Raw genomic sequence first — 23,104 nt, forward strand, 5'->3', positions numbered from 1 at the left:
CTAAGAATATCAAAAAGATTTAATTAAAAAAAAATAATTATTTACTAATTAAACCATTTATATTACTAATAAGTAATGTAAATAATAATTAACTTTTATATTAATCTTAAAATGGACATATTAAAACATTTGATGTCTTCATTTAGGAAAAAAATTAAATATTATTCATTAAAATCAAAGTCTTTTACAAATCAAACAGATTGATCTCATTTTTTATTGTAATAAATATGTCATTTAAATTCATATGACATTTCTAATCATGGCTGCTTTATTTTACGACAAAACTATAATAACAAGTTATAATAGAAAAACACTAGTGTTACATTTAGTCATCTAGTTAGCCAAAGATGGTTAAAATAACACAGACATGCTTATTTCCCAATAAAATGATATTCTAACAAGAGCAACCAGACAAATCAAATAAATACTGTGTAAAACTGTGCATTGCACTTTGCACATTCTGTGTAATTGACTTATTGGTAATAAATGAACGTTATTAAATGGCCAGTTAGTGTTCTGAGTTCACTCAAATATATGCAATTCCATCATATCACTCACAGGCTGCATTTACACAGCAGATCTTGATGGTCAGTTGTGATTCAGTGGCTGTATCTGATTTTTTTGCTGACCTGCTTACATCATCTTTTAAAAATGACTTGTATCCGATTGTCTATATTTACACAGCACATGGCAAAGGCGCAATGACCAGAAAAAAAAAAAAAAAAGAGCGGGCGCTGACTCGCAGCTGATAATAAAAGAGCACCCTTTTCTCAGTTCCTGCATTTAATCTGTTTGCAGGGTTTAATTTTTAAACTCTTTTTGACAAATTGTTTTACTTTAATTTATGACAGAAAAGTTTTCATTTGGCCATCTTCTTTTAATCTAGGCCTATTTAAATCAGTAGGCATTTTAATGTAAGTGTCCATGGCATGATTTATGCACACAACAGTTTTATATTTGTTTATATTGGTTACGTGGCGGACATTGCACTCTCTCGCTCTCGTTAACATGCTTAAATACTTGTGCTACATGACAATATAAAAGCTTTTTTAGTCCTCGTATATGAGAGTTTAGGTTTGGGACTCTGCTGAAGTCTGTTCTGAAATGAAAGCGTCAGTGTTGACGTCATTCACTATCGTTTTTAATGATGCACGACTCGCATTGACAGGTGAAAATCTGATCAACCTGTTTACACTGCAGACACAAGAACACAGATCTGATTCATATCTGTTAAATTTCCACATATGAACAAGGCCTGAATCTGATTTGAGTAAATCAGAATCCATGTGATTTTTTTCCTGCGTACACGTAGATGGGTCATATCCCATCTGTGCCACATGACCATGCAGTGCAAATGCAGCCAAAATAACATCTTATGAAGCTCACAGCAAGTGAAGTGCATGAAAAATGAGGAACAAAACTGATCAAATCTTTATGCTAATCAAAAAAATGTTAAAAAGCATAATGTGCAAGAGAGGAAATTCACTGCAATACTCACTTCTCCCTCACACTGCGAAGGTTAAAGCAGAAGGTTAAAGTTAGTGCTCGATCAACAAGTGAGAAATCATTCAGTTTGCAACAGGAGAAAGAGATGCGGATGCACATTCATATTCCTATGTGGTCTGACAACAATTGAGATCAGTAAACAGACTATTTCTCTCTCAAAATTACTGAGAGAAAAAATTCTAACTAATTCTTGAACTAGAATCAGACGATGCATAGAGAAAAAATTGAGGAAAAAGTAAAAGTTTAGTAATTGAGTCTTACAGCCGCTTTGGCCTCTGCTGCTTTGGCCTTCTTGAGACGTGCTTTACAGGCATCCAGATCCAAGCGTCGATTTTCCAGGAGTCTCCGCTCTCTCTGTGAGGAGGATGAAAACATTTATCAGTGCATCAGTCTTGCTAACTGAGAGAACAACACAATGCACAAATATTCTTCATTAAAAATGTATTACACACATAGACATCACCTTTTAGAAATGAACATTATATATTGCATAAATGCAGGTTAACTATGTTAAGTTCATCCAGGAGGTTGTTATCATAGAATAAACCCAACAGGTTTATCAGCAGCTTGATGTGAAGAGGAGCACTGTTGTATAAAACTGAAGGGTTTATTTTGTCACCTCCTGCACGTGCTTTATCTCGCTTATTACATGGCAACTTGTCACAGAACATAAGTTAGACAGAAAACATGGTTCTGAGTTGTAATAGTTTTTCATGTCTTTAATTAAATGCAAAGCTGACAAGGACGAAACCAGCTAAATGGAGTCTACACTAACCTGTGCATTATTCAGTCACAAGATGGCGCCAAACAGTCAAAAATGCAAAGCTGACAGAAATGAAGCTGGCTAAATGGAGAATATACTAACCTACCTATTATTCCTTGGTGCCAACAAGTGAAAAACTGCAGCGTGACAGACTGCAGATACATCAGGGCTCGACAGTGCGACCATTTCGCTCGCATTTGCGACTAAAAATAGACGTGTGCGAGCCGGAAAATTTATTTAGTCACACATGTGAGATTTTTTTTTTTAATAAGCTCGATTGATGACTTTATTCTCTCGGCCACGGTAGAACAACATGCTCTTCACACTAACTTATGGTATATTACGTTGGAAATCTATGGTGACTGTAGCACATCTCTACTGGTTTATTTACTGCACATCAAGCGTTATTTATTTTGTATACATTGCTAAGCAACGCATGGCATGGAATGGCGGCAGAGCCCCACAACGTGCGAGCTTCATAAAAAAACGTCTCCTATTCGGCCATGGATGGTATTTCGTGGCACATCTAAATTAGTGTGAGACCCAATTCAACATAAGCGCTTCCCACACAGACTTTACCTGTGTGGCCCCGTTTTGTATTCGCGAGAAACTGAGAACACACTGCCACAAACTCACATGCTCTGCATGCAGAGCCACAGAGACGCGCTGGAAACAGAACTGCTGTTCTGACTTTGATAGTAGCTTTGAGAATAACGCGAGGACATGCGGAAAAGAAAAGCCATTTACTCAATAGACTGACCCAGATCATTATTCCCGGAGATTTCCGAGATTCTGCTTTCGATATTAATTGTATTTGTTTTTGCATTACTTTATATGCAAACTTTGGACGGTGCGTCTCCATCTCTCAGCAGCACCAACACTACAGCAGAGAGAGAGAGCAGATATGAACACACTGGTGGTGCACACTGTAAACACACACGCTTTTTTTTTTTAATTAGTTAAATAAGAAATCATTCTGTTGCCATTAAAATTTATTAGAAAGGATGGTATTACTTTGGGGCAGAAGGAAACTTTAATTCATAGAGGGATTACCATATTCAGCTCTTCTTTAAAAAGCCCAGAAAGATAAAGTGCTCTGATAAACAGTGTCAGCTTTGCACATGAGTTTGTAGTTGTGTCTTTCTTTACATTGTTGTACTGTTCCCATGTGGAAAGTAGGGTGGAATCAGTAGAATATGTTATGCAAATAAATTAATTTTGATAAAAGTCACATTGGTTATGTGCTGTGGAGAAAAGGTGCGTTTCAATCTACCGCAAGTATATTTATATTAAAGATAAATGTGTACAATATACATTATTATAAAATTATTAATGTTTTGTTTGGGGCCATTGATATAATCAATGCCATTGATTGATTATCAGCCATAATCTTCCTATGATACAAACACATATTAAACATTTTATTAACTTAACAATAACTTATAACAATAACTCCCTATTTCTGCTGGCCAGTGTGAAAGATACTTTTTCATCCCAAAACTGGATCAAAAATTGAACAAGAAGCTGCCAAGGCAAGTCAACAACTGAAGACTTGATTCAGATCAGTTTAGAGAGGCCTTCATTAGAGCAATTTGATCCCAGTCCTGCTGTGGACCGCTAGCTAAACTACATACAGCTTAAATTCATTCATTCATTCATTTTCTTTTTGGCTTAGTCCCTTTATTAATTAGGGATTGCCACAGCGGAATGAACCGCCAACTTATCCAGCACATGTTTTACGCAGCGGATGCCCTTTCAGCCACAACCCATCTCTGAGAAACATTCATACACACTCATACACTACATGCAAACTCACACAGGAACGCCAACTAACCCAGCCGAGGCTCGAACCAGTGACCTTCTTGCTGTGAGGCGAACGTGCTACGCCACAGTTTAAATTATAAATAATTATTAAATACTATTTAAGCTGTTATACAGTAAAATAAAACCTATTGTACTTATTGTATTAAATGAATATAACTGCTTTGCTTCTAGAGGTCTCCTCGTGTGCATTTATTAGACAAAAACACTATTTATTTGATATATTTTCATTGCGCTCCTAAAATTCATTAATGTGCGCCTAAATTTTTCAACTTAGGAGCGCATGTGCTACTCCTGAAAAAAGTAAGCGTCAAGCCCTGTACATATGAATGTGGAAGCAAGGAGGGTGTAAATTATACATTGATGATAGAGGAGCAAGGTGGGGGTCAAAGTTTGGTAATGTTGTGTAATACATGCTACAGTAAGTCACACGCTTTATGTATCCATTTAAATTATATCTAATGTTTTCATAACACATTTATTTTTTCAGTGTTTGAGGGATGTTTACCATATTCTGACCTACATTAACCTCTGTACTAACGTTACTGTAGGTCAAACTATACATCTAATTTGACTAATTTTAGGCTATATTGATATTTATTCATTGGGATAAATCCCTTGAGATGTACCATCTCATTTTCAAGGGGGTCCCACAATTAATCACAATCACATAATAATAACACCAGAAGACAAAACAAAACTTACACAACATACAAAAAACATAACATAACATAATAATAATAAAAAAATAAAGAAAAAAAAATACATGCAAGATATCTAGATACAAACACCTATTTTACTAGAGAAGTGTTTTTTTAACACTTACAGTGTTTCGATGATGTACAGCTGCCGGTTTCAGATAGATGGCTTTTACCTTAGGATTATGTATTAACAATAGTATGAACCGTTATAGGGGTGAACAAATGTATATTTATATTATCTATTATTTTAATTATTAATATTATTATTTAACATACCGATCAGAGAAAACTATTTCTCACTAATAAATAGCTGACTTCCCCAAACAACTTGTTTTGACATGCTTCAGGGAGATCAAGTTTTAATAAGTGGAGTCAATCCACCCCAAACCCCCCTGTAATTTGCTCCCTGGATGTAAGTATATGGACGTGTCTACGTTATTTAGCGGTTGTTATCTGGTAATAACATACCTCGGAATGTTGGGACTGACCAATCAGAAGTGTGTATTCCAGAAAGCCCCCCTATACTCAACACCGTAACTTTTCAGACTTTGACTCTAATGTTATAACGTGCACCTTCTGTAAAGCCGCTTTGGAATAATAATTATTGTGAAAAGCGATATACACATAAACTTGACTTAAATAACTTACAGCGATGGCATCAAATCTACAAGCCAGACTCACAGAAATGGTCCTCCAGTCTCCCTCCAGGAAATTGCGCAGGGGTGTGAGGAAGCTGATGGACGAGGCCTGCAGAAACTCTCTCTCAGCGCCGCCCAGCCTCCTCTGACAGTCGCCCACTTTGATCAGCGTGCTTCCTACAGCAAATACAGATGAGTCACAAGCTCGGTTTCCATCCTATAATATTTATGAGCATTTTGGAATATCACATTAAAACAATGCTTAAATGGAAATGCTTTTTTTAAAGTGCACAAAAAAACTTATGCGCACAGCTGGGTAGGATAATTTTCATCCAATAAGAAAATATTTGCATAAACTTTGATGGAAACACATTTACCGAAAAAAAATCAGTATGTTCATCAAAAAAAGTCATTTGATTTAGTTTTAACAGATGATGATCAGATAAATATGTGCATGATGTGATTAATTAATTCACTTTGCAGTGTTTCCAGCCAATTGGAAAACATTTAAAACGTTTTGCTGATTGTGAAATGCCTCAGCCAAATTCAGTCATCACAGTGGTTCCGTATTATTATTAATATTATAACTATTAATATCTCCAGAACCGTTTTGAGCATCTGTCTGTACTCCCATTCACTCCTCCACAAGCCACCGGATTGCGTTCATTGCATTTCATCTTCTGAGGTGCAACTCAGAGTGACTGGGAAGTAATGGATTATGTGTAAACTGAATTATGCAAGCAGATTCCAAAAATTAAATATTTGCATTTTACAGTAAAAAAAAAAGTTTGTGAATTATCAGACTACATATACTTTATGGATTACATGATTCCATATTAATTTACACAATGGCAGTAAGTTGTTCACAATTAATTGATTTTACCAATTTTTCTTTCTTTTTAATGACATTTTACATAAACCTGACCCTTTTTCACATTCATGACTATTTTTGTTATCTTATATTTGTATTATCCAAGCAGCAACCTACTGCACTCCCTCAGGAAGCAAATATGGAAGTAACTGAAACTGCAAATCATCTAAATTCCGCTTGTCCTGCTCCATAATAGAGCAGATTTCTATTGAGCCCACTGTTAGAATGGCCAACTTTACAGCAGAAAAAAAGGTGTTTACAGCCTGGTACAAAGAACCATTTTGGTTCATATAGCTATTATTACCCTCCATGACTGTGAGGGGGTGAATTTTTTTTTATAACTCATCCGTTTGTTTTTATTAAGTTTTATTAAGTTTGCATAATTTCGGGCTGGGCCACTTGAGTGACAGCTAGGTCTCGCTGGTTGCCGTCACTTCACCTCAGCTGATTCTGGCTGATTAGCCACTGAACTTGTCATATTCATGGCCATTCATGGCCAAGATTTTGGAGAAAGTAGTGTTCAATCAAGTCCTAGACTTTCTTACTCAAAACAACCTCATGGACAACAAGCAATCTGGCTTTAGGAAAGGCCACTCAACTGAGACTGCTCTGCTCTCGGTCGTGGAGGACCTCAGACTGGCTAAAGCAGACTCTAAATCATCTGTCCTCATCTTGCTGGATTTATCAGCTGCTTTTGACACTGTAAACCACCAGATCCTGCTATCTACGCTTGAGTCACTGGGCGTCACAGGCACTGTTATTCAATGGTTCAGTTCCTACCTCTCGGACAGGTCATTCAGGGTGTCGTGGAGGGGAAAGGTGTCCAACCTACAGCATCTATACACTGGGGTACCTCAGGGCTCTGTGCTTGGACCACTTCTCTTCTCTATCTACACGGCATCTTTAGGAACAGTCATCCAGAAACATGGTTTTTCCTACCACTGCTATGCTGATGACACCCAGCTATACCTCTCTTTCCACCCTGATGATCCCTCGGTTCCAGCTCGCATTTCAGCCTGCCTGTCAGACATTTCACTCTGGATGAAAGATCATCATCTCCAGCTTAACCTCATGAAAACGGAAATGCTTGAAGTTTCTGCCAACCCGACTCTTCACCATAACTTTTCAATCCAGATGGATGGAGCAACCATCACTGCATCCAAAATGGTAAAAAGCCTTGGAGTTACGATTGATGACCAACTGAACTTCTCTGACCACATTCCTAGAACTGCCCGATCTTGCAGATTCACACTCTACAACATCAGAAAGGTCCGACCCTTCCTATCTGAACATACAGCTCAACTCATTGTTCAAGCTCTTGTCCTCTCCAAACTGGACTATTGCAACTCTCTGCTAGCCGGGCTACCAGGTAGTTCTATCAAACCTCTTCAGCTGCTTCAGAACGCAGCTGCACGAGTGGTCTTTGATGAACCCAGAAGAGCACATGTCACTCCGCTACTCACCCGTTTGCACTGGCTGCCAGTTGCTGCCCGCATCAAATTCAAAGCTCTGATGTTTGCTTACAAAGTGACCTCTAGCTGTGCTCCTTCGTATCTGCTCTCACTTCTGCAGATATATGTGCCCTCCAGAAACTTGCGTTCTGTGAATGAACGTCGCCTCGTTGTTCCATCCCAAAGAGGGAAGAAATCACTTTCCCGAACTCTCACATTCAATCTGCCCAGTTGGTGGAATGAACTCCCCAACTCCCCAGCTGTCTTCAAGAAACGACTAAAAACGCAACTGTTTAGTCTCCACTTTTCCTCCTAATCTGCAATTGCCTCTCTGGCTATACCACTAACTGAGCCCTCTTTCTCTCTCTCTCTCTCTCTTAAAAAAAAAAAAAAAAAAAAAAAAAAAAAATTCTACTAATGTTTTGCTTCTTAGACTTTTACACGCCTGAAACTTGTCTATAGCGCTTGTTCACTGCTGCTCTTATAGTTGTGTAAATTGCTTCCTTGTCCTCATTTGTAAGTCGCTTTGGATAAAAGCGTCTGCTAAATGACTAAATGTAAATGTAATGTAAATGTAAATATACGTCATATTTTTGTGTTGTTTTATGTGGCTTTACACAGTCAGCTGCCTTTTGGACTTATTTCTTACAATTATCAGATGATATGGGATGCTGTGTGCACTTAATTGTGCTCACAAACCATTCACGTAGCCTCCATTTCCCAGGTGAGTGAAATTACTTCTACCATCTCTATAATTGTATTTGTTTATTTAAGATCATTTATCAATAATAGTTTTCTGTAGAGCTGTAATGCACTCCAGAATCTGACAGATTGATTAGCTGTAGGCTCTAGAACAGTCATATGAAGCGTTGTCATACAGTGTTATGCCTGGATTTCATAAATAGCCTTGTATTTTACTAACACACACTATATCTGAAGTGTTTGGAAGTAATTCGCGTTTTCCTCCTGTAGAAAAACGTCATAAGAACAATGTTTAGTGGCTCAATGTATTACAACAGTGTTTTTAAAAGTCTAAACACTTTATTGATATAGTGTACAGCCAAGCACATGTGGTCAGAACACAAACGAGTCGCATCTAACGAAGTATTAAGCGTTTCTCGCATAGAAAAGTCTGTCTAAGCAAAATGCTAGCTAAGCGTCTGTAGCTCCGCTCCCGCTCAGCCTCTTTGCCCTTGTTTAATATCCCCCCATTCGATGGTTGGCCATACCAACTGGTAGCTTTTTTTGGGTTCTTCATAAACCTATGGGTGACGTCACAGATAATACATCCATATCTTTTACAGTCTATGGTATTATCTAAGAGATTATATTACTGTAATAAAGCAACAGTAACTGATTGCAATTCACATGTTCTCAGCACTGGTCTTCAGTCTCACTGCAACTTTTAAAACATGTTATTTTCCATAAAGAGCATCAAAAACATTTATATATTCCTGAACGCTTTACATTATCTATAATGCAATGAATGGATGCAAAACAATAAATTGTGTCAGCTGTGTCAACTAACACACATTAGTCAGAAAAGTTGATCAGCCACTAAATCAATAATTAATGCTGAAGGCCACTTTAAATCCACAGTGCGGTCTGCGATTTTAACTGCACAAACAGGACTGAATCATCTCAAGGTTCTGTTTATTATGCAATGTAGAAAATATTTTTTAATGTTCAATGCCAGCAATGTTTACTAGAAATTCGACTTAATTTTTTTTTTTTTTAATCAATTGATTTTACTTAATGTGCTACTTGTCTCTTCATACAGTAATTGTTTATAGTCTATTAGCAAAAAAAATTTTTACCACATTAAATTATTTTAAGGACATAAAAAGCTCGATACCTTGCTTATTTATTTGCAGAACAGTAATCAGGGGGCCTAAAAAATCCTTATTAGCATTTTTTCATTATTTTTTGTCCACTATTTCCAACACAACTATTCAAATGCAATCAATAATTAATACTTTATCAGACAAAAACCTTTATATGGTAACTTTATTGGCATTGATTACAGTAACACTCCAGGGTTTTTCCAATGAGTGTTTTAAAAAGCGCCCTATAAAGAGTTAAAGAGTGACCCATAATTGTTTTTGATGTGCTCCATGTGATTTAGGCATTTTGTCTACACTACCTGACAAAAGTTTTGTCGTGGATCCCAGTTGTAAGAGCAACAAATAATAACTTGACTTCTATTGTATGGGGCGTGCGAGAGATCTGCAGAGTGGATGGCAACATCAACAGCCTGAGGTATCAAGACATTTGTGCTGCCTATTACATTACAAACCACAGGAGAGGGAAAATTCTCCAGCAGGATAGCGCTCCTCATACTTCAGCCTCCACATCAAAGCTCCTGAAAGCAAAGAAGGTCAAGGTGCTCCAGGATTGGCCAGCCCAGTCATGAGATATGAACATTATTGAGCATGTCTGGGGTAAGATGGAGGAGGCATTGAAGATGATTCCAAAGGATCTTGATGAACTCTGGGATTCCAGCCAGAACGCTCTCTTTGCCGTTCCAGATGACTTTATAAATAAGTGTTTTGAGTCATTGCAGAGATGTATGGATGCAGTCCTTAAAGCTCATGAGGGAGTCAGACACAATATTCATTCTGTTTCCACTGCAGCATGACGACATATTCTATACTGGACATAAGTTCTGTTCAGTGACGAGACTTTTGTCTAAGCAAAGTCAGACCTTACTGTCCTAATTAAATCATTAAAAATCAATGCATGATCATATTTTATTTAGGTCAAATAAGCGTAATCTAAGTGCCTTTCATATAAGCCACTTCTGATACCAAACGATCAACACGAAGTCAAGTTATTATTGGTTGTTCCTTAAACTTGGATAGGAAACAAGACTTTTGTCAGGTACTGTATAATAAGAAATCAAATTTCTTATTCCAGATTCACTGATTAATGCCAACACTGTAGTATTTTCAGAATTGTGCACGAATATTAAATATTAAACTAGATATTAAAGTTTGAGGACAAACTTTATGGTGGCTTGAAAAGCCGAGTCTGAATTAGCATGTTACTAGCATGAATTAGCAAGTAACTAGCATGATTCTAACATAAATTAGCATGTAACTAGCATGATTCTAGCATGAATTAGCATGTTACTAGCATGTTTCTAGCATGAATTAGCATGTTATTAGCATGATTTTAGCATGAATTAGCATGTTTCTAGCATGAATTAGCATGAATTAGCATGTTACTAGCATGATTCTAGCATGAATTAGCATGTTACTAGCATGTTTCTAGCATGAATTAGCATGTTACTAACATGATTCTAGCATGAATTAGCATGTTACTAGCATGATTCTAGCATGAATTAGCATGCTATTAGCATGATTCTAGCATGAATTAGCATGTTTCTAGCATGATTCTAGCATGAATTAGCATGTTACTAGCATGATTCTAGCATGAATTAGCATGTTACTAGCATGATTCTAGCATGGATTAGCATGTAACTAGCATGATTCTAGCATGAATTAGCATGTTACTAGCATGTTTCTAGCATGAATTAGCATGTTATTAGCATGATTCTAGCATGAATTAGCATGTTACTAGCATGATTCTAGCATGAATTAGCATGTTACTAGCATGTTTCTAGCATGAATTAGCATGTTACTAGCATGATTCTAGCATGAATTAGCATGTTACTAGCATGTTTCTAGCATTAATTAGCATGTTACTAGCATGATTCTAGCATGAATTAGCATGTTACTAGCATGATTCTAGCATGAATTAGCACGTTATTAGCATGATTCTAGCATGAATTAGCGTGTTACTAGCATGAATCTAGCATGAATTAGCAAGTTATTAGCATGATTCTAGCATGAATTAGCATGTTACTAGCATGAATTAGCATGTTACTAGCATGATTCTAGCATGGATTAGCATGTTACTAGCATGAATTAGCATGTTACTAGCATGATTCTAGCATGAATTAGCATGTTACTAGCATGTTTCTAGCATGAATTAGCATGTTACTAGCATGATTCTAGCATGAATTAGCATGTTACTACCAGGATTCTAGCATGATTCTAGCATGTTATTAGCATGATTCTAGCATGAATTAGCATGTTACTAGCATGATTCTAGCATGAATTAGCATGTTACTAGCATGATTCTAGCATGAATTAGCATGTTATTAGCATGATTCTAGCATGAATTAGCGTGTTACTAGCATGATTCTAGCATGAATTAGCAAGTTATTAGCATGATTCTAGCATGAATTAGCATGTTACTAGCATGAATTAGCATGTTACTAGCATGATTCTAGCATGGATTAGCATGTTACTAGCATGATTCTAGCATGAATTAGCATGTTACTAGCATGATTCTAGCATGAATTAGCATGTTACTAGCATGTTTCTAGCATGTATTAGCATGTTACTAGCATGATTCTAGCATGTTACTAGCATGTTTCTATCATGAATTAGCATGTTACTAGCATGTTTCTAGCATGAATTAGCATGTTGTTAGCATGATTCTAGCATGAATTAGCATGTTTCTAGCATGAATTAGCATGTAACTAGCATGATTCTAGCATTAACTAGCATGTAACTAGCATGTTACTAGCATGATTCTAGCATGAATCAGCTTGTTTCTAGCATGAATAAGCATGTTGTTAGCATGATTCTAGCATGAATTAGCATGTTACTAGCATGACTAGCATGTCACTATCGTGTTGCTAGCACCTTTCTAGCAAGATTAGCATGTCAGTAGGATGTTAAAACTGTTAGCGTGTGTTAGAATAGCTAGTCACAGTCTCTGGGACAGTTGCTAGGGTGCTGAAATTGGTTGCTAGGGAGTGGCTAGTAAGTTTAAAGGTAATCAGTGATTGGCTGCTGGCTAGACTGAGTTGAATGAGGCCAGACTCTAGTCTGTAGGACAGTCTGATGCAGAGTTATGAGCTCACAAAGGTTGATCCAATGTTAAGTAAATGGGAGTCTTTTACAATGGAAGTCTATGGGACAGTTGCTAGGGTGCTGTAAGTGGTTGCTAGGGAGTGGCTAGTAAGTTAAAAAGTCATCAGTTATTGGCTGCTGGCTAGACTGAGTTAAATGAGTCCAGTTAGAAGTCTGTAGGACAGTCTGATGCAGAGTTATGAGCTCACAAAGTTTGACCCAATGTTAAGTCAATGGGACTTTTGGGATTTTTCTGGGTCGTTTTTCGGAAAACCCAAGGTCGGATCAGTTAGAAAAGATATAGCAACCCGAGTCAGACCAGTTTGAAGGTTTGACGAAAGTTTGAAGTATGTAGCTTGAAAGGCCTAGGAGGAGATACACTTAGAAATTAGTCTCAGAAGAAGAAGAAGAAGAAGAAGAATAACTAGATATTAAAGTTTGAGGACAAACTTTATGGTGGCTTGAAAAGCCGAGTCTGAATTAGCATATTACTAGCATGAATTAGCAAGTAACTAGCATGATTCTAACATAAATTAGCATGTAACTAGCATGATTCTAGCATGAATTAGCATGTTACTAACATGTTTCTAGCATGAATTAGCATGTTACTAGCATGTTTCTAGCATTGATTAGCATGTTACTAGCATGATTCTAGCATGAATTAGCATGTTACTAGCATGTTTCTAGCATGAGTTAGCATGTTACTAGCATGTTTCTAGCATTGATTAGCATGTTACTAGCATGATTCTAGCATGAATTAGCATGTTACTAGCATGTTTCTAGCATGAATTAGCATGTTACTAGCATGTTTCTAGCATGATTTAGCATGTTATTAGCATGATTCTAGCATGAATTAGCATGTTTCTAACATGAATTAGCATGTTATTAGCATGATTCTAACATGAATTAGCATGTTATTAGCATGATTCTAGCATGAATTAGCATGTTATTAGCATGATTCTAGCATGAATTGACATGTTATTAGCATGATTCTAGCATGAATTAGCATGTTATTAGCATGATTCTAGCATGAATTAGCATGTTACTAGCATGTTTCTAGCATGAATTAGCATGTTACTAGCATGATTCTAGCATGAATTAGCATGTTATTAGCATGATTCTAGCATGAAGTAGCATGTTACTAGCATGATTCTACCATGAATTAGCATGTTACTAGCATGATTCTAGCATGAATTAGCATGTTACTAGCATGATTCTAGCATGGATTAGCATGTAACTAGCATGATTCTAGCATGAATTAGCATGTTACTAACATGTTTCTAGCATGAATTAGCATGTTATTAGCATGATTCTAGCATGAATTAGCATGTTACTAGCATGATTCTAGCATGGATTAGCATGTAACTAGCATGATTCTAGCATGAATTAGCATGTTACTAACATGATTCTAGCATGAATTAGCATGTTACTAGCATGATTCTAGCATGAATTAGCATGTTACTAACATGATTCTAGCATGAATTAGCATGTTACTAGCATGTTTCTTGCATGAATTAACATGTTACTAACATGTTTCTAGCATTAATTAGCATGTTACTAGCATGTTTCTAGCATGATCTAGCATGTTATTAGCATGATTCTACCATGAATTAGCATGTTTCTAGCATGAATTAGCATGTTATTAGCATGATTCTAGCATGAATTAGCATGTTACTAGCATGATTCTAGCATGAATTAGCATGTTAGTAGCATGAATTAGCATGTTACTAGCATGATTCTAGCATGTTACTAGCATGTTTCTAGCATGAATTAGCATGTTACTAGCATGTTTCTAGCATGAATTAGCATGTTGTTAGCATGATTCTAGCATGAATTAGCATGTTTCTAGCATGAATTAGCATGAAACTAGCATGATTCTAGCATTAATTAGCATGTAACTAGCATGTTACTAGCATGATTCTAGCATGAATCAGCTTGTTTCTAGCATGAATTAGCATGTTGTTAGCATGATTCTAGCATGAATTAGCATGTTACTAGCATGACTAGCATGTCACTATCGTGTTGCTAGCACCTTTCTAGCAAGATTAGCATGTCAGTAGGATGTTAAAACTGTTAGCGTGTGTTAGAATAGCTAGTCACAGTGTCTGGGACAGTTGCTAGGGTGCTGAAATTGGTTGCTAGGGAGTGGTTAGTAAGTTTAAAGGTAATCAGTGATTGGCTGCTGGCTAGACTGAGTTGAATGAGGCCAGACTCTAGTCTGTAGGACAGTCTGATGCAGAGTTATGAGCTCACAAAGGTTGATCCAATGTTAAGTAAATGGGAGTCTTTTACAATGGAAGTCTATGGGACAGTTGCTAGGGTGCTGTAAGTGGTTGCTAGGGAGTGGCTAGTAAGTTAAAAAGTCATCAGTTATTGGCTGCTGGCTAGACTGAGTTAAATGAGTCCAGTTAGAAGTCTGTAGGACAGTCTGATGCAGAGTTATGAGCTCACAAAGTTTGACCCAATGTTAAGTCAATGGGACTTTTGGGATTTTTCTGGGTCGTTTTCCGGAAAACCCAAGGTCGGATCAGTTAGAAAAGATATAGCAACCCGAGTCAGACCAGTTTGAAGGTTTGATGAAAGTTTGAAGTATGTAGCTTGAAAGGCCTAGGAGGAGATACACTTAGAAATTAGTCTCAGAAGAATAAGAAGAAGAAGAAGAAGAAGAAGAATAAGAATAATAATAAGTTTAAGATAGATAACAATATGCTGGCTTTTCAAGCCACCATAACTAGATATTAAAGTTTGAGGACAAACTTTATGGTGGCTTGAAAAGCCGAGTCTGAATTAGCATGTTACTAGCATGAATAAGCAAGTAACTAGCATGATTCTAACATAAATTAGCATGATTCTAGCATGAATTAGCATGTTACTAGCATGATTCTAGCATGAATTAGCATGTAACTAGCATGATTCTAGCATAAATTAGCATGTTACTAGCATGATTCTAGCATGAATTAGCATGTTACTAGCATGATTCTAGCATGAATTAGCATTTTACTAGCATGATTCTAGCATAAATTAGCATGTTACTAGCATGATTCTAGCATGGATTAGCATGTTACTAGCATGTTTCTAGCATGAATTAGCATGTTACTAGCATATTTCTAGCATGAATTAGCATGTTACTAGCATGATTCTAGCATGAATTAGCATGTTACTAGCATGTTTCTAGCATGAATTAGCATGTTACTAGCATGATTCTAGCATGAATTAGCATGTTACTAGCATGATTCTAGAATGAATTAGCATGTTATTAGCATGATTCTAGCATGAATTAGCATGTTACTAGCATGAATTAGCATGATTCTAGCATGAATTAGCATGTTATTAGCATGATTCTAGCATGAATTAGCATGTTACTAGCATGATTCTAGCATGAATTAGCATGTTACTAGCATGAATTAGCATGTTATTAGCATGATTCTAGCATGAATTAGCATGTTATTAGCATGATTCTAGCATGAATTAGCATGTTTCTAGCATGAATTAGCATGTTGTTAGCATGATTCTAGCATGAATTAGCATGATTCTAGCATGAATTAGCATGTTTCTAGCATGAATTAGCATGTTGTTAGCATGATTCTAGCATGAATTAGCATGATTCTAGCATGAATTAGCATGTTTCTAGCATGAATTAGCATGTAACTAGCATGATTCTAGCATTAATTAGCATGTAACTAGCATGTTACTAGCATGATTCTAGCATGAGTCAGCTTGTTTCTAGCATGAATTAGCATGTTGTTAGCATGATTCTAGCATGAATTAGCATGTTACTAGCATGACTAGCATGTCACTATCGTGTTGCTAGCACCTTTCTAGCAAGATTAGCATGTCAGTAGGATGTTAAAACTGTTAGCGTGTGTTAGAATAGCTAGTCACAGTGTCTGGGACAGTTGCTAGGGTGCTGAAATTGGTTGCTAGGGAGTGGTTAGTAAGTTTAAAGGTAATCAGTGATTGGCTGCTGGCTAGACTGAGTTGAATGAGGCCAGACTCTAGTCTGTAGGACAGTCTGATGCAGAGTTATGAGCTCACAAAGGTTGATCCAATGTTAAGTAAATGGGAGTCTTTTACAATGGAAGTCTATGGGACAGTTGCTAGGGTGCTGTAAGTGGTTGCTAGGGAGTGGCTAGTAAGTTAAAAAGTCATCAGTTATTGGCTGCTGGCTAGACTGAGTTAAATGAGTCCAGTTAGAAGTCTGTAGGACAGTCTGATGCAGAGTTATGAGCTCACAAAGTTTGACCCAATGTTAAGTCAATGGGACTTTTGGGATTTTTCTGGGTCGTTTTTCGGAAAACCCAAGGTCGGATCAGTTAGAAAAGATATAGCAACCCGAGTCAGACCAGTTTGAAGGTTTGACGAAAGTTTGAAGTATGTAGCTTGAAAGGCCTAGGAGGAGATACACTTAGAAATTAGTCTCAGAAGAAGAAGAAGAAGAAGAAGAATAACTAGATATTAAAGTTTGAGGACAAACTTTATGGTGGCTTGAAAAGCCGAGTCTGAATTAGCATATTACTAGCATGAATTAGCAAGTAACTAGCATGATTCTAACATAAATTAGCATGTAACTAGCATGATTCTAGCATGAATTAGCATGTTACTAACATGTTTCTAGCATGAATTAGCATGTTACTAGCATGTTTCTAGCATTGATTAGCATGTTACTAGCATGATTCTAGCATGAATTAGCATGTTACTAGCATGTTTCTAGCATGAGTTAGCATGTTACTAGCATGTTTCTAGCATTGATTAGCATGTTACTAGCATGATTCTAGCATGAATTAGCATGTTACTAGCATGTTTCTAGCATGAATTAGCATGTTACTAGCATGTTTCTAGCATGATTTAGCATGTTATTAGCATGATTCTAGCATGAATTAGCATGTTTCTAACATGAATTAGCATGTTATTAGCATGATTCTAACATGAATTAGCATGTTATTAGCATGATTCTAGCATGAATTAGCATGTTATTAGCATGATTCTAGCATGAATTGACATGTTATTAGCATGATTCTAGCATGAATTAGCATGTTATTAGCATGATTCTAGCATGAATTAGCATGTTACTAGCATGTTTCTAGCATGAATTAGCATGTTACTAGCATGATTCTAGCATGAATTAGCATGTTATTAGCATGATTCTAGCATGAAGTAGCATGTTACTAGCATGATTCTACCATGAATTAGCATGTTACTAGCATGATTCTAGCATGAATTAGCATGTTACTAGCATGATTCTAGCATGGATTAGCATGTAACTAGCATGATTCTAGCATGAATTAGCATGTTACTAACATGTTTCTAGCATGAATTAGCATGTTATTAGCATGATTCTAGCATGAATTAGCATGTTACTAGCATGATTCTAGCATGGATTAGCATGTAACTAGCATGATTCTAGCATGAATTAGCATGTTACTAACATGATTCTAGCATGAATTAGCATGTTACTAGCATGATTCTAGCATGAATTAGCATGTTACTAACATGATTCTAGCATGAATTAGCATGTTACTAGCATGTTTCTTGCATGAATTAACATGTTACTAACATGTTTCTAGCATTAATTAGCATGTTACTAGCATGTTTCTAGCATGATCTAGCATGTTATTAGCATGATTCTACCATGAATTAGCATGTTTCTAGCATGAATTAGCATGTTATTAGCATGATTCTAGCATGAATTAGCATGTTACTAGCATGATTCTAGCATGAATTAGCATGTTAGTAGCATGAATTAGCATGTTACTAGCATGATTCTAGCATGTTACTAGCATGTTTCTAGCATGAATTAGCATGTTACTAGCATGTTTCTAGCATGAATTAGCATGTTGTTAGCATGATTCTAGCATGAATTAGCATGTTTCTAGCATGAATTAGCATGAAACTAGCATGATTCTAGCATTAATTAGCATGTAACTAGCATGTTACTAGCATGATTCTAGCATGAATCAGCTTGTTTCTAGCATGAATTAGCATGTTGTTAGCATGATTCTAGCATGAATTAGCATGTTACTAGCATGACTAGCATGTCACTATCGTGTTGCTAGCACCTTTCTAGCAAGATTAGCATGTCAGTAGGATGTTAAAACTGTTAGCGTGTGTTAGAATAGCTAGTCACAGTGTCTGGGACAGTTGCTAGGGTGCTGAAATTGGTTGCTAGGGAGTGGTTAGTAAGTTTAAAGGTAATCAGTGATTGGCTGCTGGCTAGACTGAGTTGAATGAGGCCAGACTCTAGTCTGTAGGACAGTCTGATGCAGAGTTATGAGCTCACAAAGGTTGATCCAATGTTAAGTAAATGGGAGTCTTTTACAATGGAAGTCTATGGGACAGTTGCTAGGGTGCTGTAAGTGGTTGCTAGGGAGTGGCTAGTAAGTTAAAAAGTCATCAGTTATTGGCTGCTGGCTAGACTGAGTTAAATGAGTCCAGTTAGAAGTCTGTAGGACAGTCTGATGCAGAGTTATGAGCTCACAAAGTTTGACCCAATGTTAAGTCAATGGGACTTTTGGGATTTTTCTGGGTCGTTTTCCGGAAAACCCAAGGTCGGATCAGTTAGAAAAGATATAGCAACCCGAGTCAGACCAGTTTGAAGGTTTGATGAAAGTTTGAAGTATGTAGCTTGAAAGGCCTAGGAGGAGATACACTTAGAAATTAGTCTCAGAAGAATAAGAAGAAGAAGAAGAAGAAGAAGAATAAGAATAATAATAAGTTTAAGATAGATAACAATATGCTGGCTTTTCAAGCCACCATAACTAGATATTAAAGTTTGAGGACAAACTTTATGGTGGCTTGAAAAGCCGAGTCTGAATTAGCATGTTACTAGCATGAATAAGCAAGTAACTAGCATGATTCTAACATAAATTAGCATGATTCTAGCATGAATTAGCATGTTACTAGCATGATTCTAGCATGAATTAGCATGTTACTAGCATGTTTCTAGCATAAATTAGCATGTTACTAGCATGATTCTAGCATGAATTAGCATGTTACTAGCATGATTCTAGCATGAATTAGCATTTTACTAGCATGATTCTAGCATAAATTAGCATGTTACTAGCATGATTCTAGCATGGATTAGCATGTTACTAGCATGTTTCTAGCATGAATTAGCATGTTACTAGCATATTTCTAGCATGAATTAGCATGTTACTAGCATGATTCTAGCATGAATTAGCATGTTACTAGCATGTTTCTAGCATGAATTAGCATGTTACTAGCATGATTCTAGCATGAATTAGCATGTTACTAGCATGATTCTAGAATGAATTAGCATGTTATTAGCATGATTCTAGCATGAATTAGCATGTTACTAGCATGAATTAGCATGATTCTAGCATGAATTAGCATGTTATTAGCATGATTCTAGCATGAATTAGCATGTTACTAGCATGATTCTAGCATGAATTAGCATGTTACTAGCATGAATTAGCATGTTATTAGCATGATTCTAGCATGAATTAGCATGTTATTAGCATGATTCTAGCATGAATTAGCATGTTTCTAGCATGAATTAGCATGTTGTTAGCATGATTCTAGCATGAATTAGCATGATTCTAGCATGAATTAGCATGTTTCTAGCATGAATTAGCATGTTGTTAGCATGATTCTAGCATGAATTAGCATGATTCTAGCATGAATTAGCATGTTTCTAGCATGAATTAGCATGTAACTAGCATGATTCTAGCATTAATTAGCATGTAACTAGCATGTTACTAGCATGATTCTAGCATGAGTCAGCTTGTTTCTAGCATGAATTAGCATGTTGTTAGCATGATTCTAGCATGAATTAGCATGTTACTAGCATGACTAGCATGTCACTATCGTGTTGCTAGCACCTTTCTAGCAAGATTAGCATGTCAGTAGGATGTTAAAACTGTTAGCGTGTGTTAGAATAGCTAGTCACAGTCTCTGGGACAGTTGCTAGGGTGCTGAAATTGGTTGCTAGGGAGTGGCTAGTAAGTTTAAAGGTAATCAGTGATTGGCTGCTGGCTAGACTGAGTTGAATGAGGCCAGACTCTAGTCTGTAGGACAGTCTGATGCAGAGTTATGAGCTCACAAAGGTTGATCCAATGTTAAGTAAATGGGAGTCTTTTACAATGGAAGTCTATGGGACAGTTGCTAGGGTGCTGTAAGTGGTTGCTAGGGAGTGGCTAGTAAGTTAAAAAGTCATCAGTTATTGGCTGCTGGCTAGACTGAGTTAAATGAGTCCAGTTAGAAGTCTGTAGGACAGTCTGATGCAGAGTTATGAGCTCACAAAGTTTGACCCAATGTTAAGTCAATGGGACTTTTGGGTTTTTTCTGGGTCGTTTTTCGGAAAACCCAAGGTCGGATCAGTTAGAAAAGATATAGCAACCCGAGTCAGACCAGTTCGAAGGTTTGACGAAAGTTTGAAGTATGTAGCTTGAAAGGCCTAGGAGGAGATACACTTAGAAATTAGTCTCAGAAGAATAAGAAGAAGAAGAAGAAGAAGAAGAAGAAGAATAATAAGTTTAAGATAGATAACAGTATGCTGGCTTTTCAAGCCACCATAATTATTAAAGTTTGAGGACAAACTTTGAGGCTGGCTTGTGAAAGCCTGTTGGTAATAGTTTATTTAGTTTAAAGTAGTTTTAGATAGATAGATAGATAGATAGATAGATAGATAGATAGATAGATAGAACGATAGATAGATAGATAGAACGATTAGCATGATTCTAGCATGATATAGTATGTTATTAGCGTGATTCTAGCATGAATTAGCATGTTACTAGCATGATTCTAGCATGAATTAGCATGTTTCTAGCATGAACTAGCCTGTTACTAGCATGATTCTAGCATGAACTAGCATGTTATTAGCATGATTCTAGCATGAATTAGCATGTTACTAGCATGATTCTAGCATGAATTAGCATGTTACTAGCATGATTCTAGCATGAATTAGCATGTTACTAGCATGATTCTAGCATGAATTAGCATGTTACTAGCATGATTCTAGCATGAATTAGCATGTTACTAGCATGTTTCTAGCATGAATTAGCATGTTACTAGCATGATTCTAGCATGAATTAGCATGTTACTAGCATGATTCTAGCATGAATTAGCATGTTACTAGCATGATTCTAGCATGAATTAGCATGTTACTAGCATGATTCTAGCATGAATTAGCATGTTACTAGCATGATTCTAGCATGAATTAGCATGTTACTAGCATGATTCTAGCATGAATTACCATGTTACTAGCATGATTCTAGCATGAATTAGCATGTTACTAGCATGAATTAGTATGTTACTAGCATGATTCTAGCATGAATTAGCATGTTACTAGCATGTTTCTAGCATGAATTAGCATGTTACTAGCATGATTCTAGCATGAATTAGCATGTTACTAGCATGTTTCTAGCTTGAATTAGCATGTTGTTAGCATGATTCTAGCATGAATTAGCATGTTACTAGCATGATTCTAGCATGAATTAACATGTTACTAGCATGATTCTAGCATGAATTAGCATGTTACTAGCATGATTCTAGCATGAATTAGCATGTTACTAGCATGAATAACCATGTTACTACCATGATTCTAGCATGAATTAGCATGTTACTAGCATGATTCTAGGATGAATTAGCATGTTACTAGCAAGATTCTAGCATGAGTTAGCATGTTACTACCAAGATTCTAGCATGAATTAGCATGTTACTAGCAAGATTCTAGCAAGATTCTAGCATGAATTAGCATGTTACTAGCAAGATTCTAGCATAAATTAGCATGTTACTACCATGATTCTAGCATGAATTAGCATGTTACTAGCATGATTCTAGCATGAATTAGCATGTTATTAGCATGATTCTAGCATGAATGAGCATGTTACTAGCATGATTCTAGCATGAATTACCATGTTACTAGCATGATTCTAGCATGAATTACCATGTTACTAGCATGATTCCAGCATGAATTAGCATGAATTAGCTAGTCATTGCTAGCATGTGAACCATACAGGATTTATGGTGTGCTAGCATGAGTCAAATAAGCCAACCCCCGCTTCTCTACGATGTTCTGATACTGAGATATAGCTGCTTTTATATCGTTGCTAGGTTAGTCTGTTTTGTTGCTATGGAGTTGATTGACAGCTTAGACTGATGATGTATCAAAGCTTCTTGCCAGTATGAACAGTTAAAAACAACCCCCATGTCTCTATAACACTGCAGCATGATGATATCAATCTGGGCCTCTATAATGGCAGTCTATGGAACAGTTGCTAGGGTGCAGTATCTGGTTGTTAGGGTGTGGCTAGAAAGTTAAAAGGCCATCAGTGATTGGCTGCTGGCTAGACTGAGTTAAATGAGCTCAGCCATAAGTCTGTATGACAGTCTGATGCAGAGTTCTGAGCTCACAAAGTTTGATCCAATGTAAAGTCAATGAGCATAATTTGCAATGGAAGTCTATGGGAC

At 36.7% G+C, this 23,104-nt stretch overlaps 1 protein-coding gene across 1 annotated transcript in view; it reads right to left on the reverse strand.

Moving 5' to 3' along the window:
- The window catches only part of sh3glb2a (SH3-domain GRB2-like endophilin B2a), a 53,859-nt gene that overhangs the window by 21,190 nt on the left and 9,565 nt on the right, over nt 1-23,104 (reverse strand). Inside the window, exons 4-5 of the mRNA XM_056464152.1 lie at nt 5,473-5,606; nt 1,768-1,860 (exon numbers count right to left, since the gene is read on the reverse strand). Coding sequence (XP_056320127.1) covers nt 1,768-1,860; nt 5,473-5,606 — 227 coding nt within the window. The remainder of the gene's footprint in view (nt 1-1,767; nt 1,861-5,472; nt 5,607-23,104) is intronic.

This window comes from Danio aesculapii, chromosome 8 (genome assembly GCF_903798145.1).
Source record: "Danio aesculapii chromosome 8, fDanAes4.1, whole genome shotgun sequence".
Classification (NCBI taxonomy): Eukaryota; Metazoa; Chordata; class Actinopteri; order Cypriniformes; family Danionidae; genus Danio; species Danio aesculapii.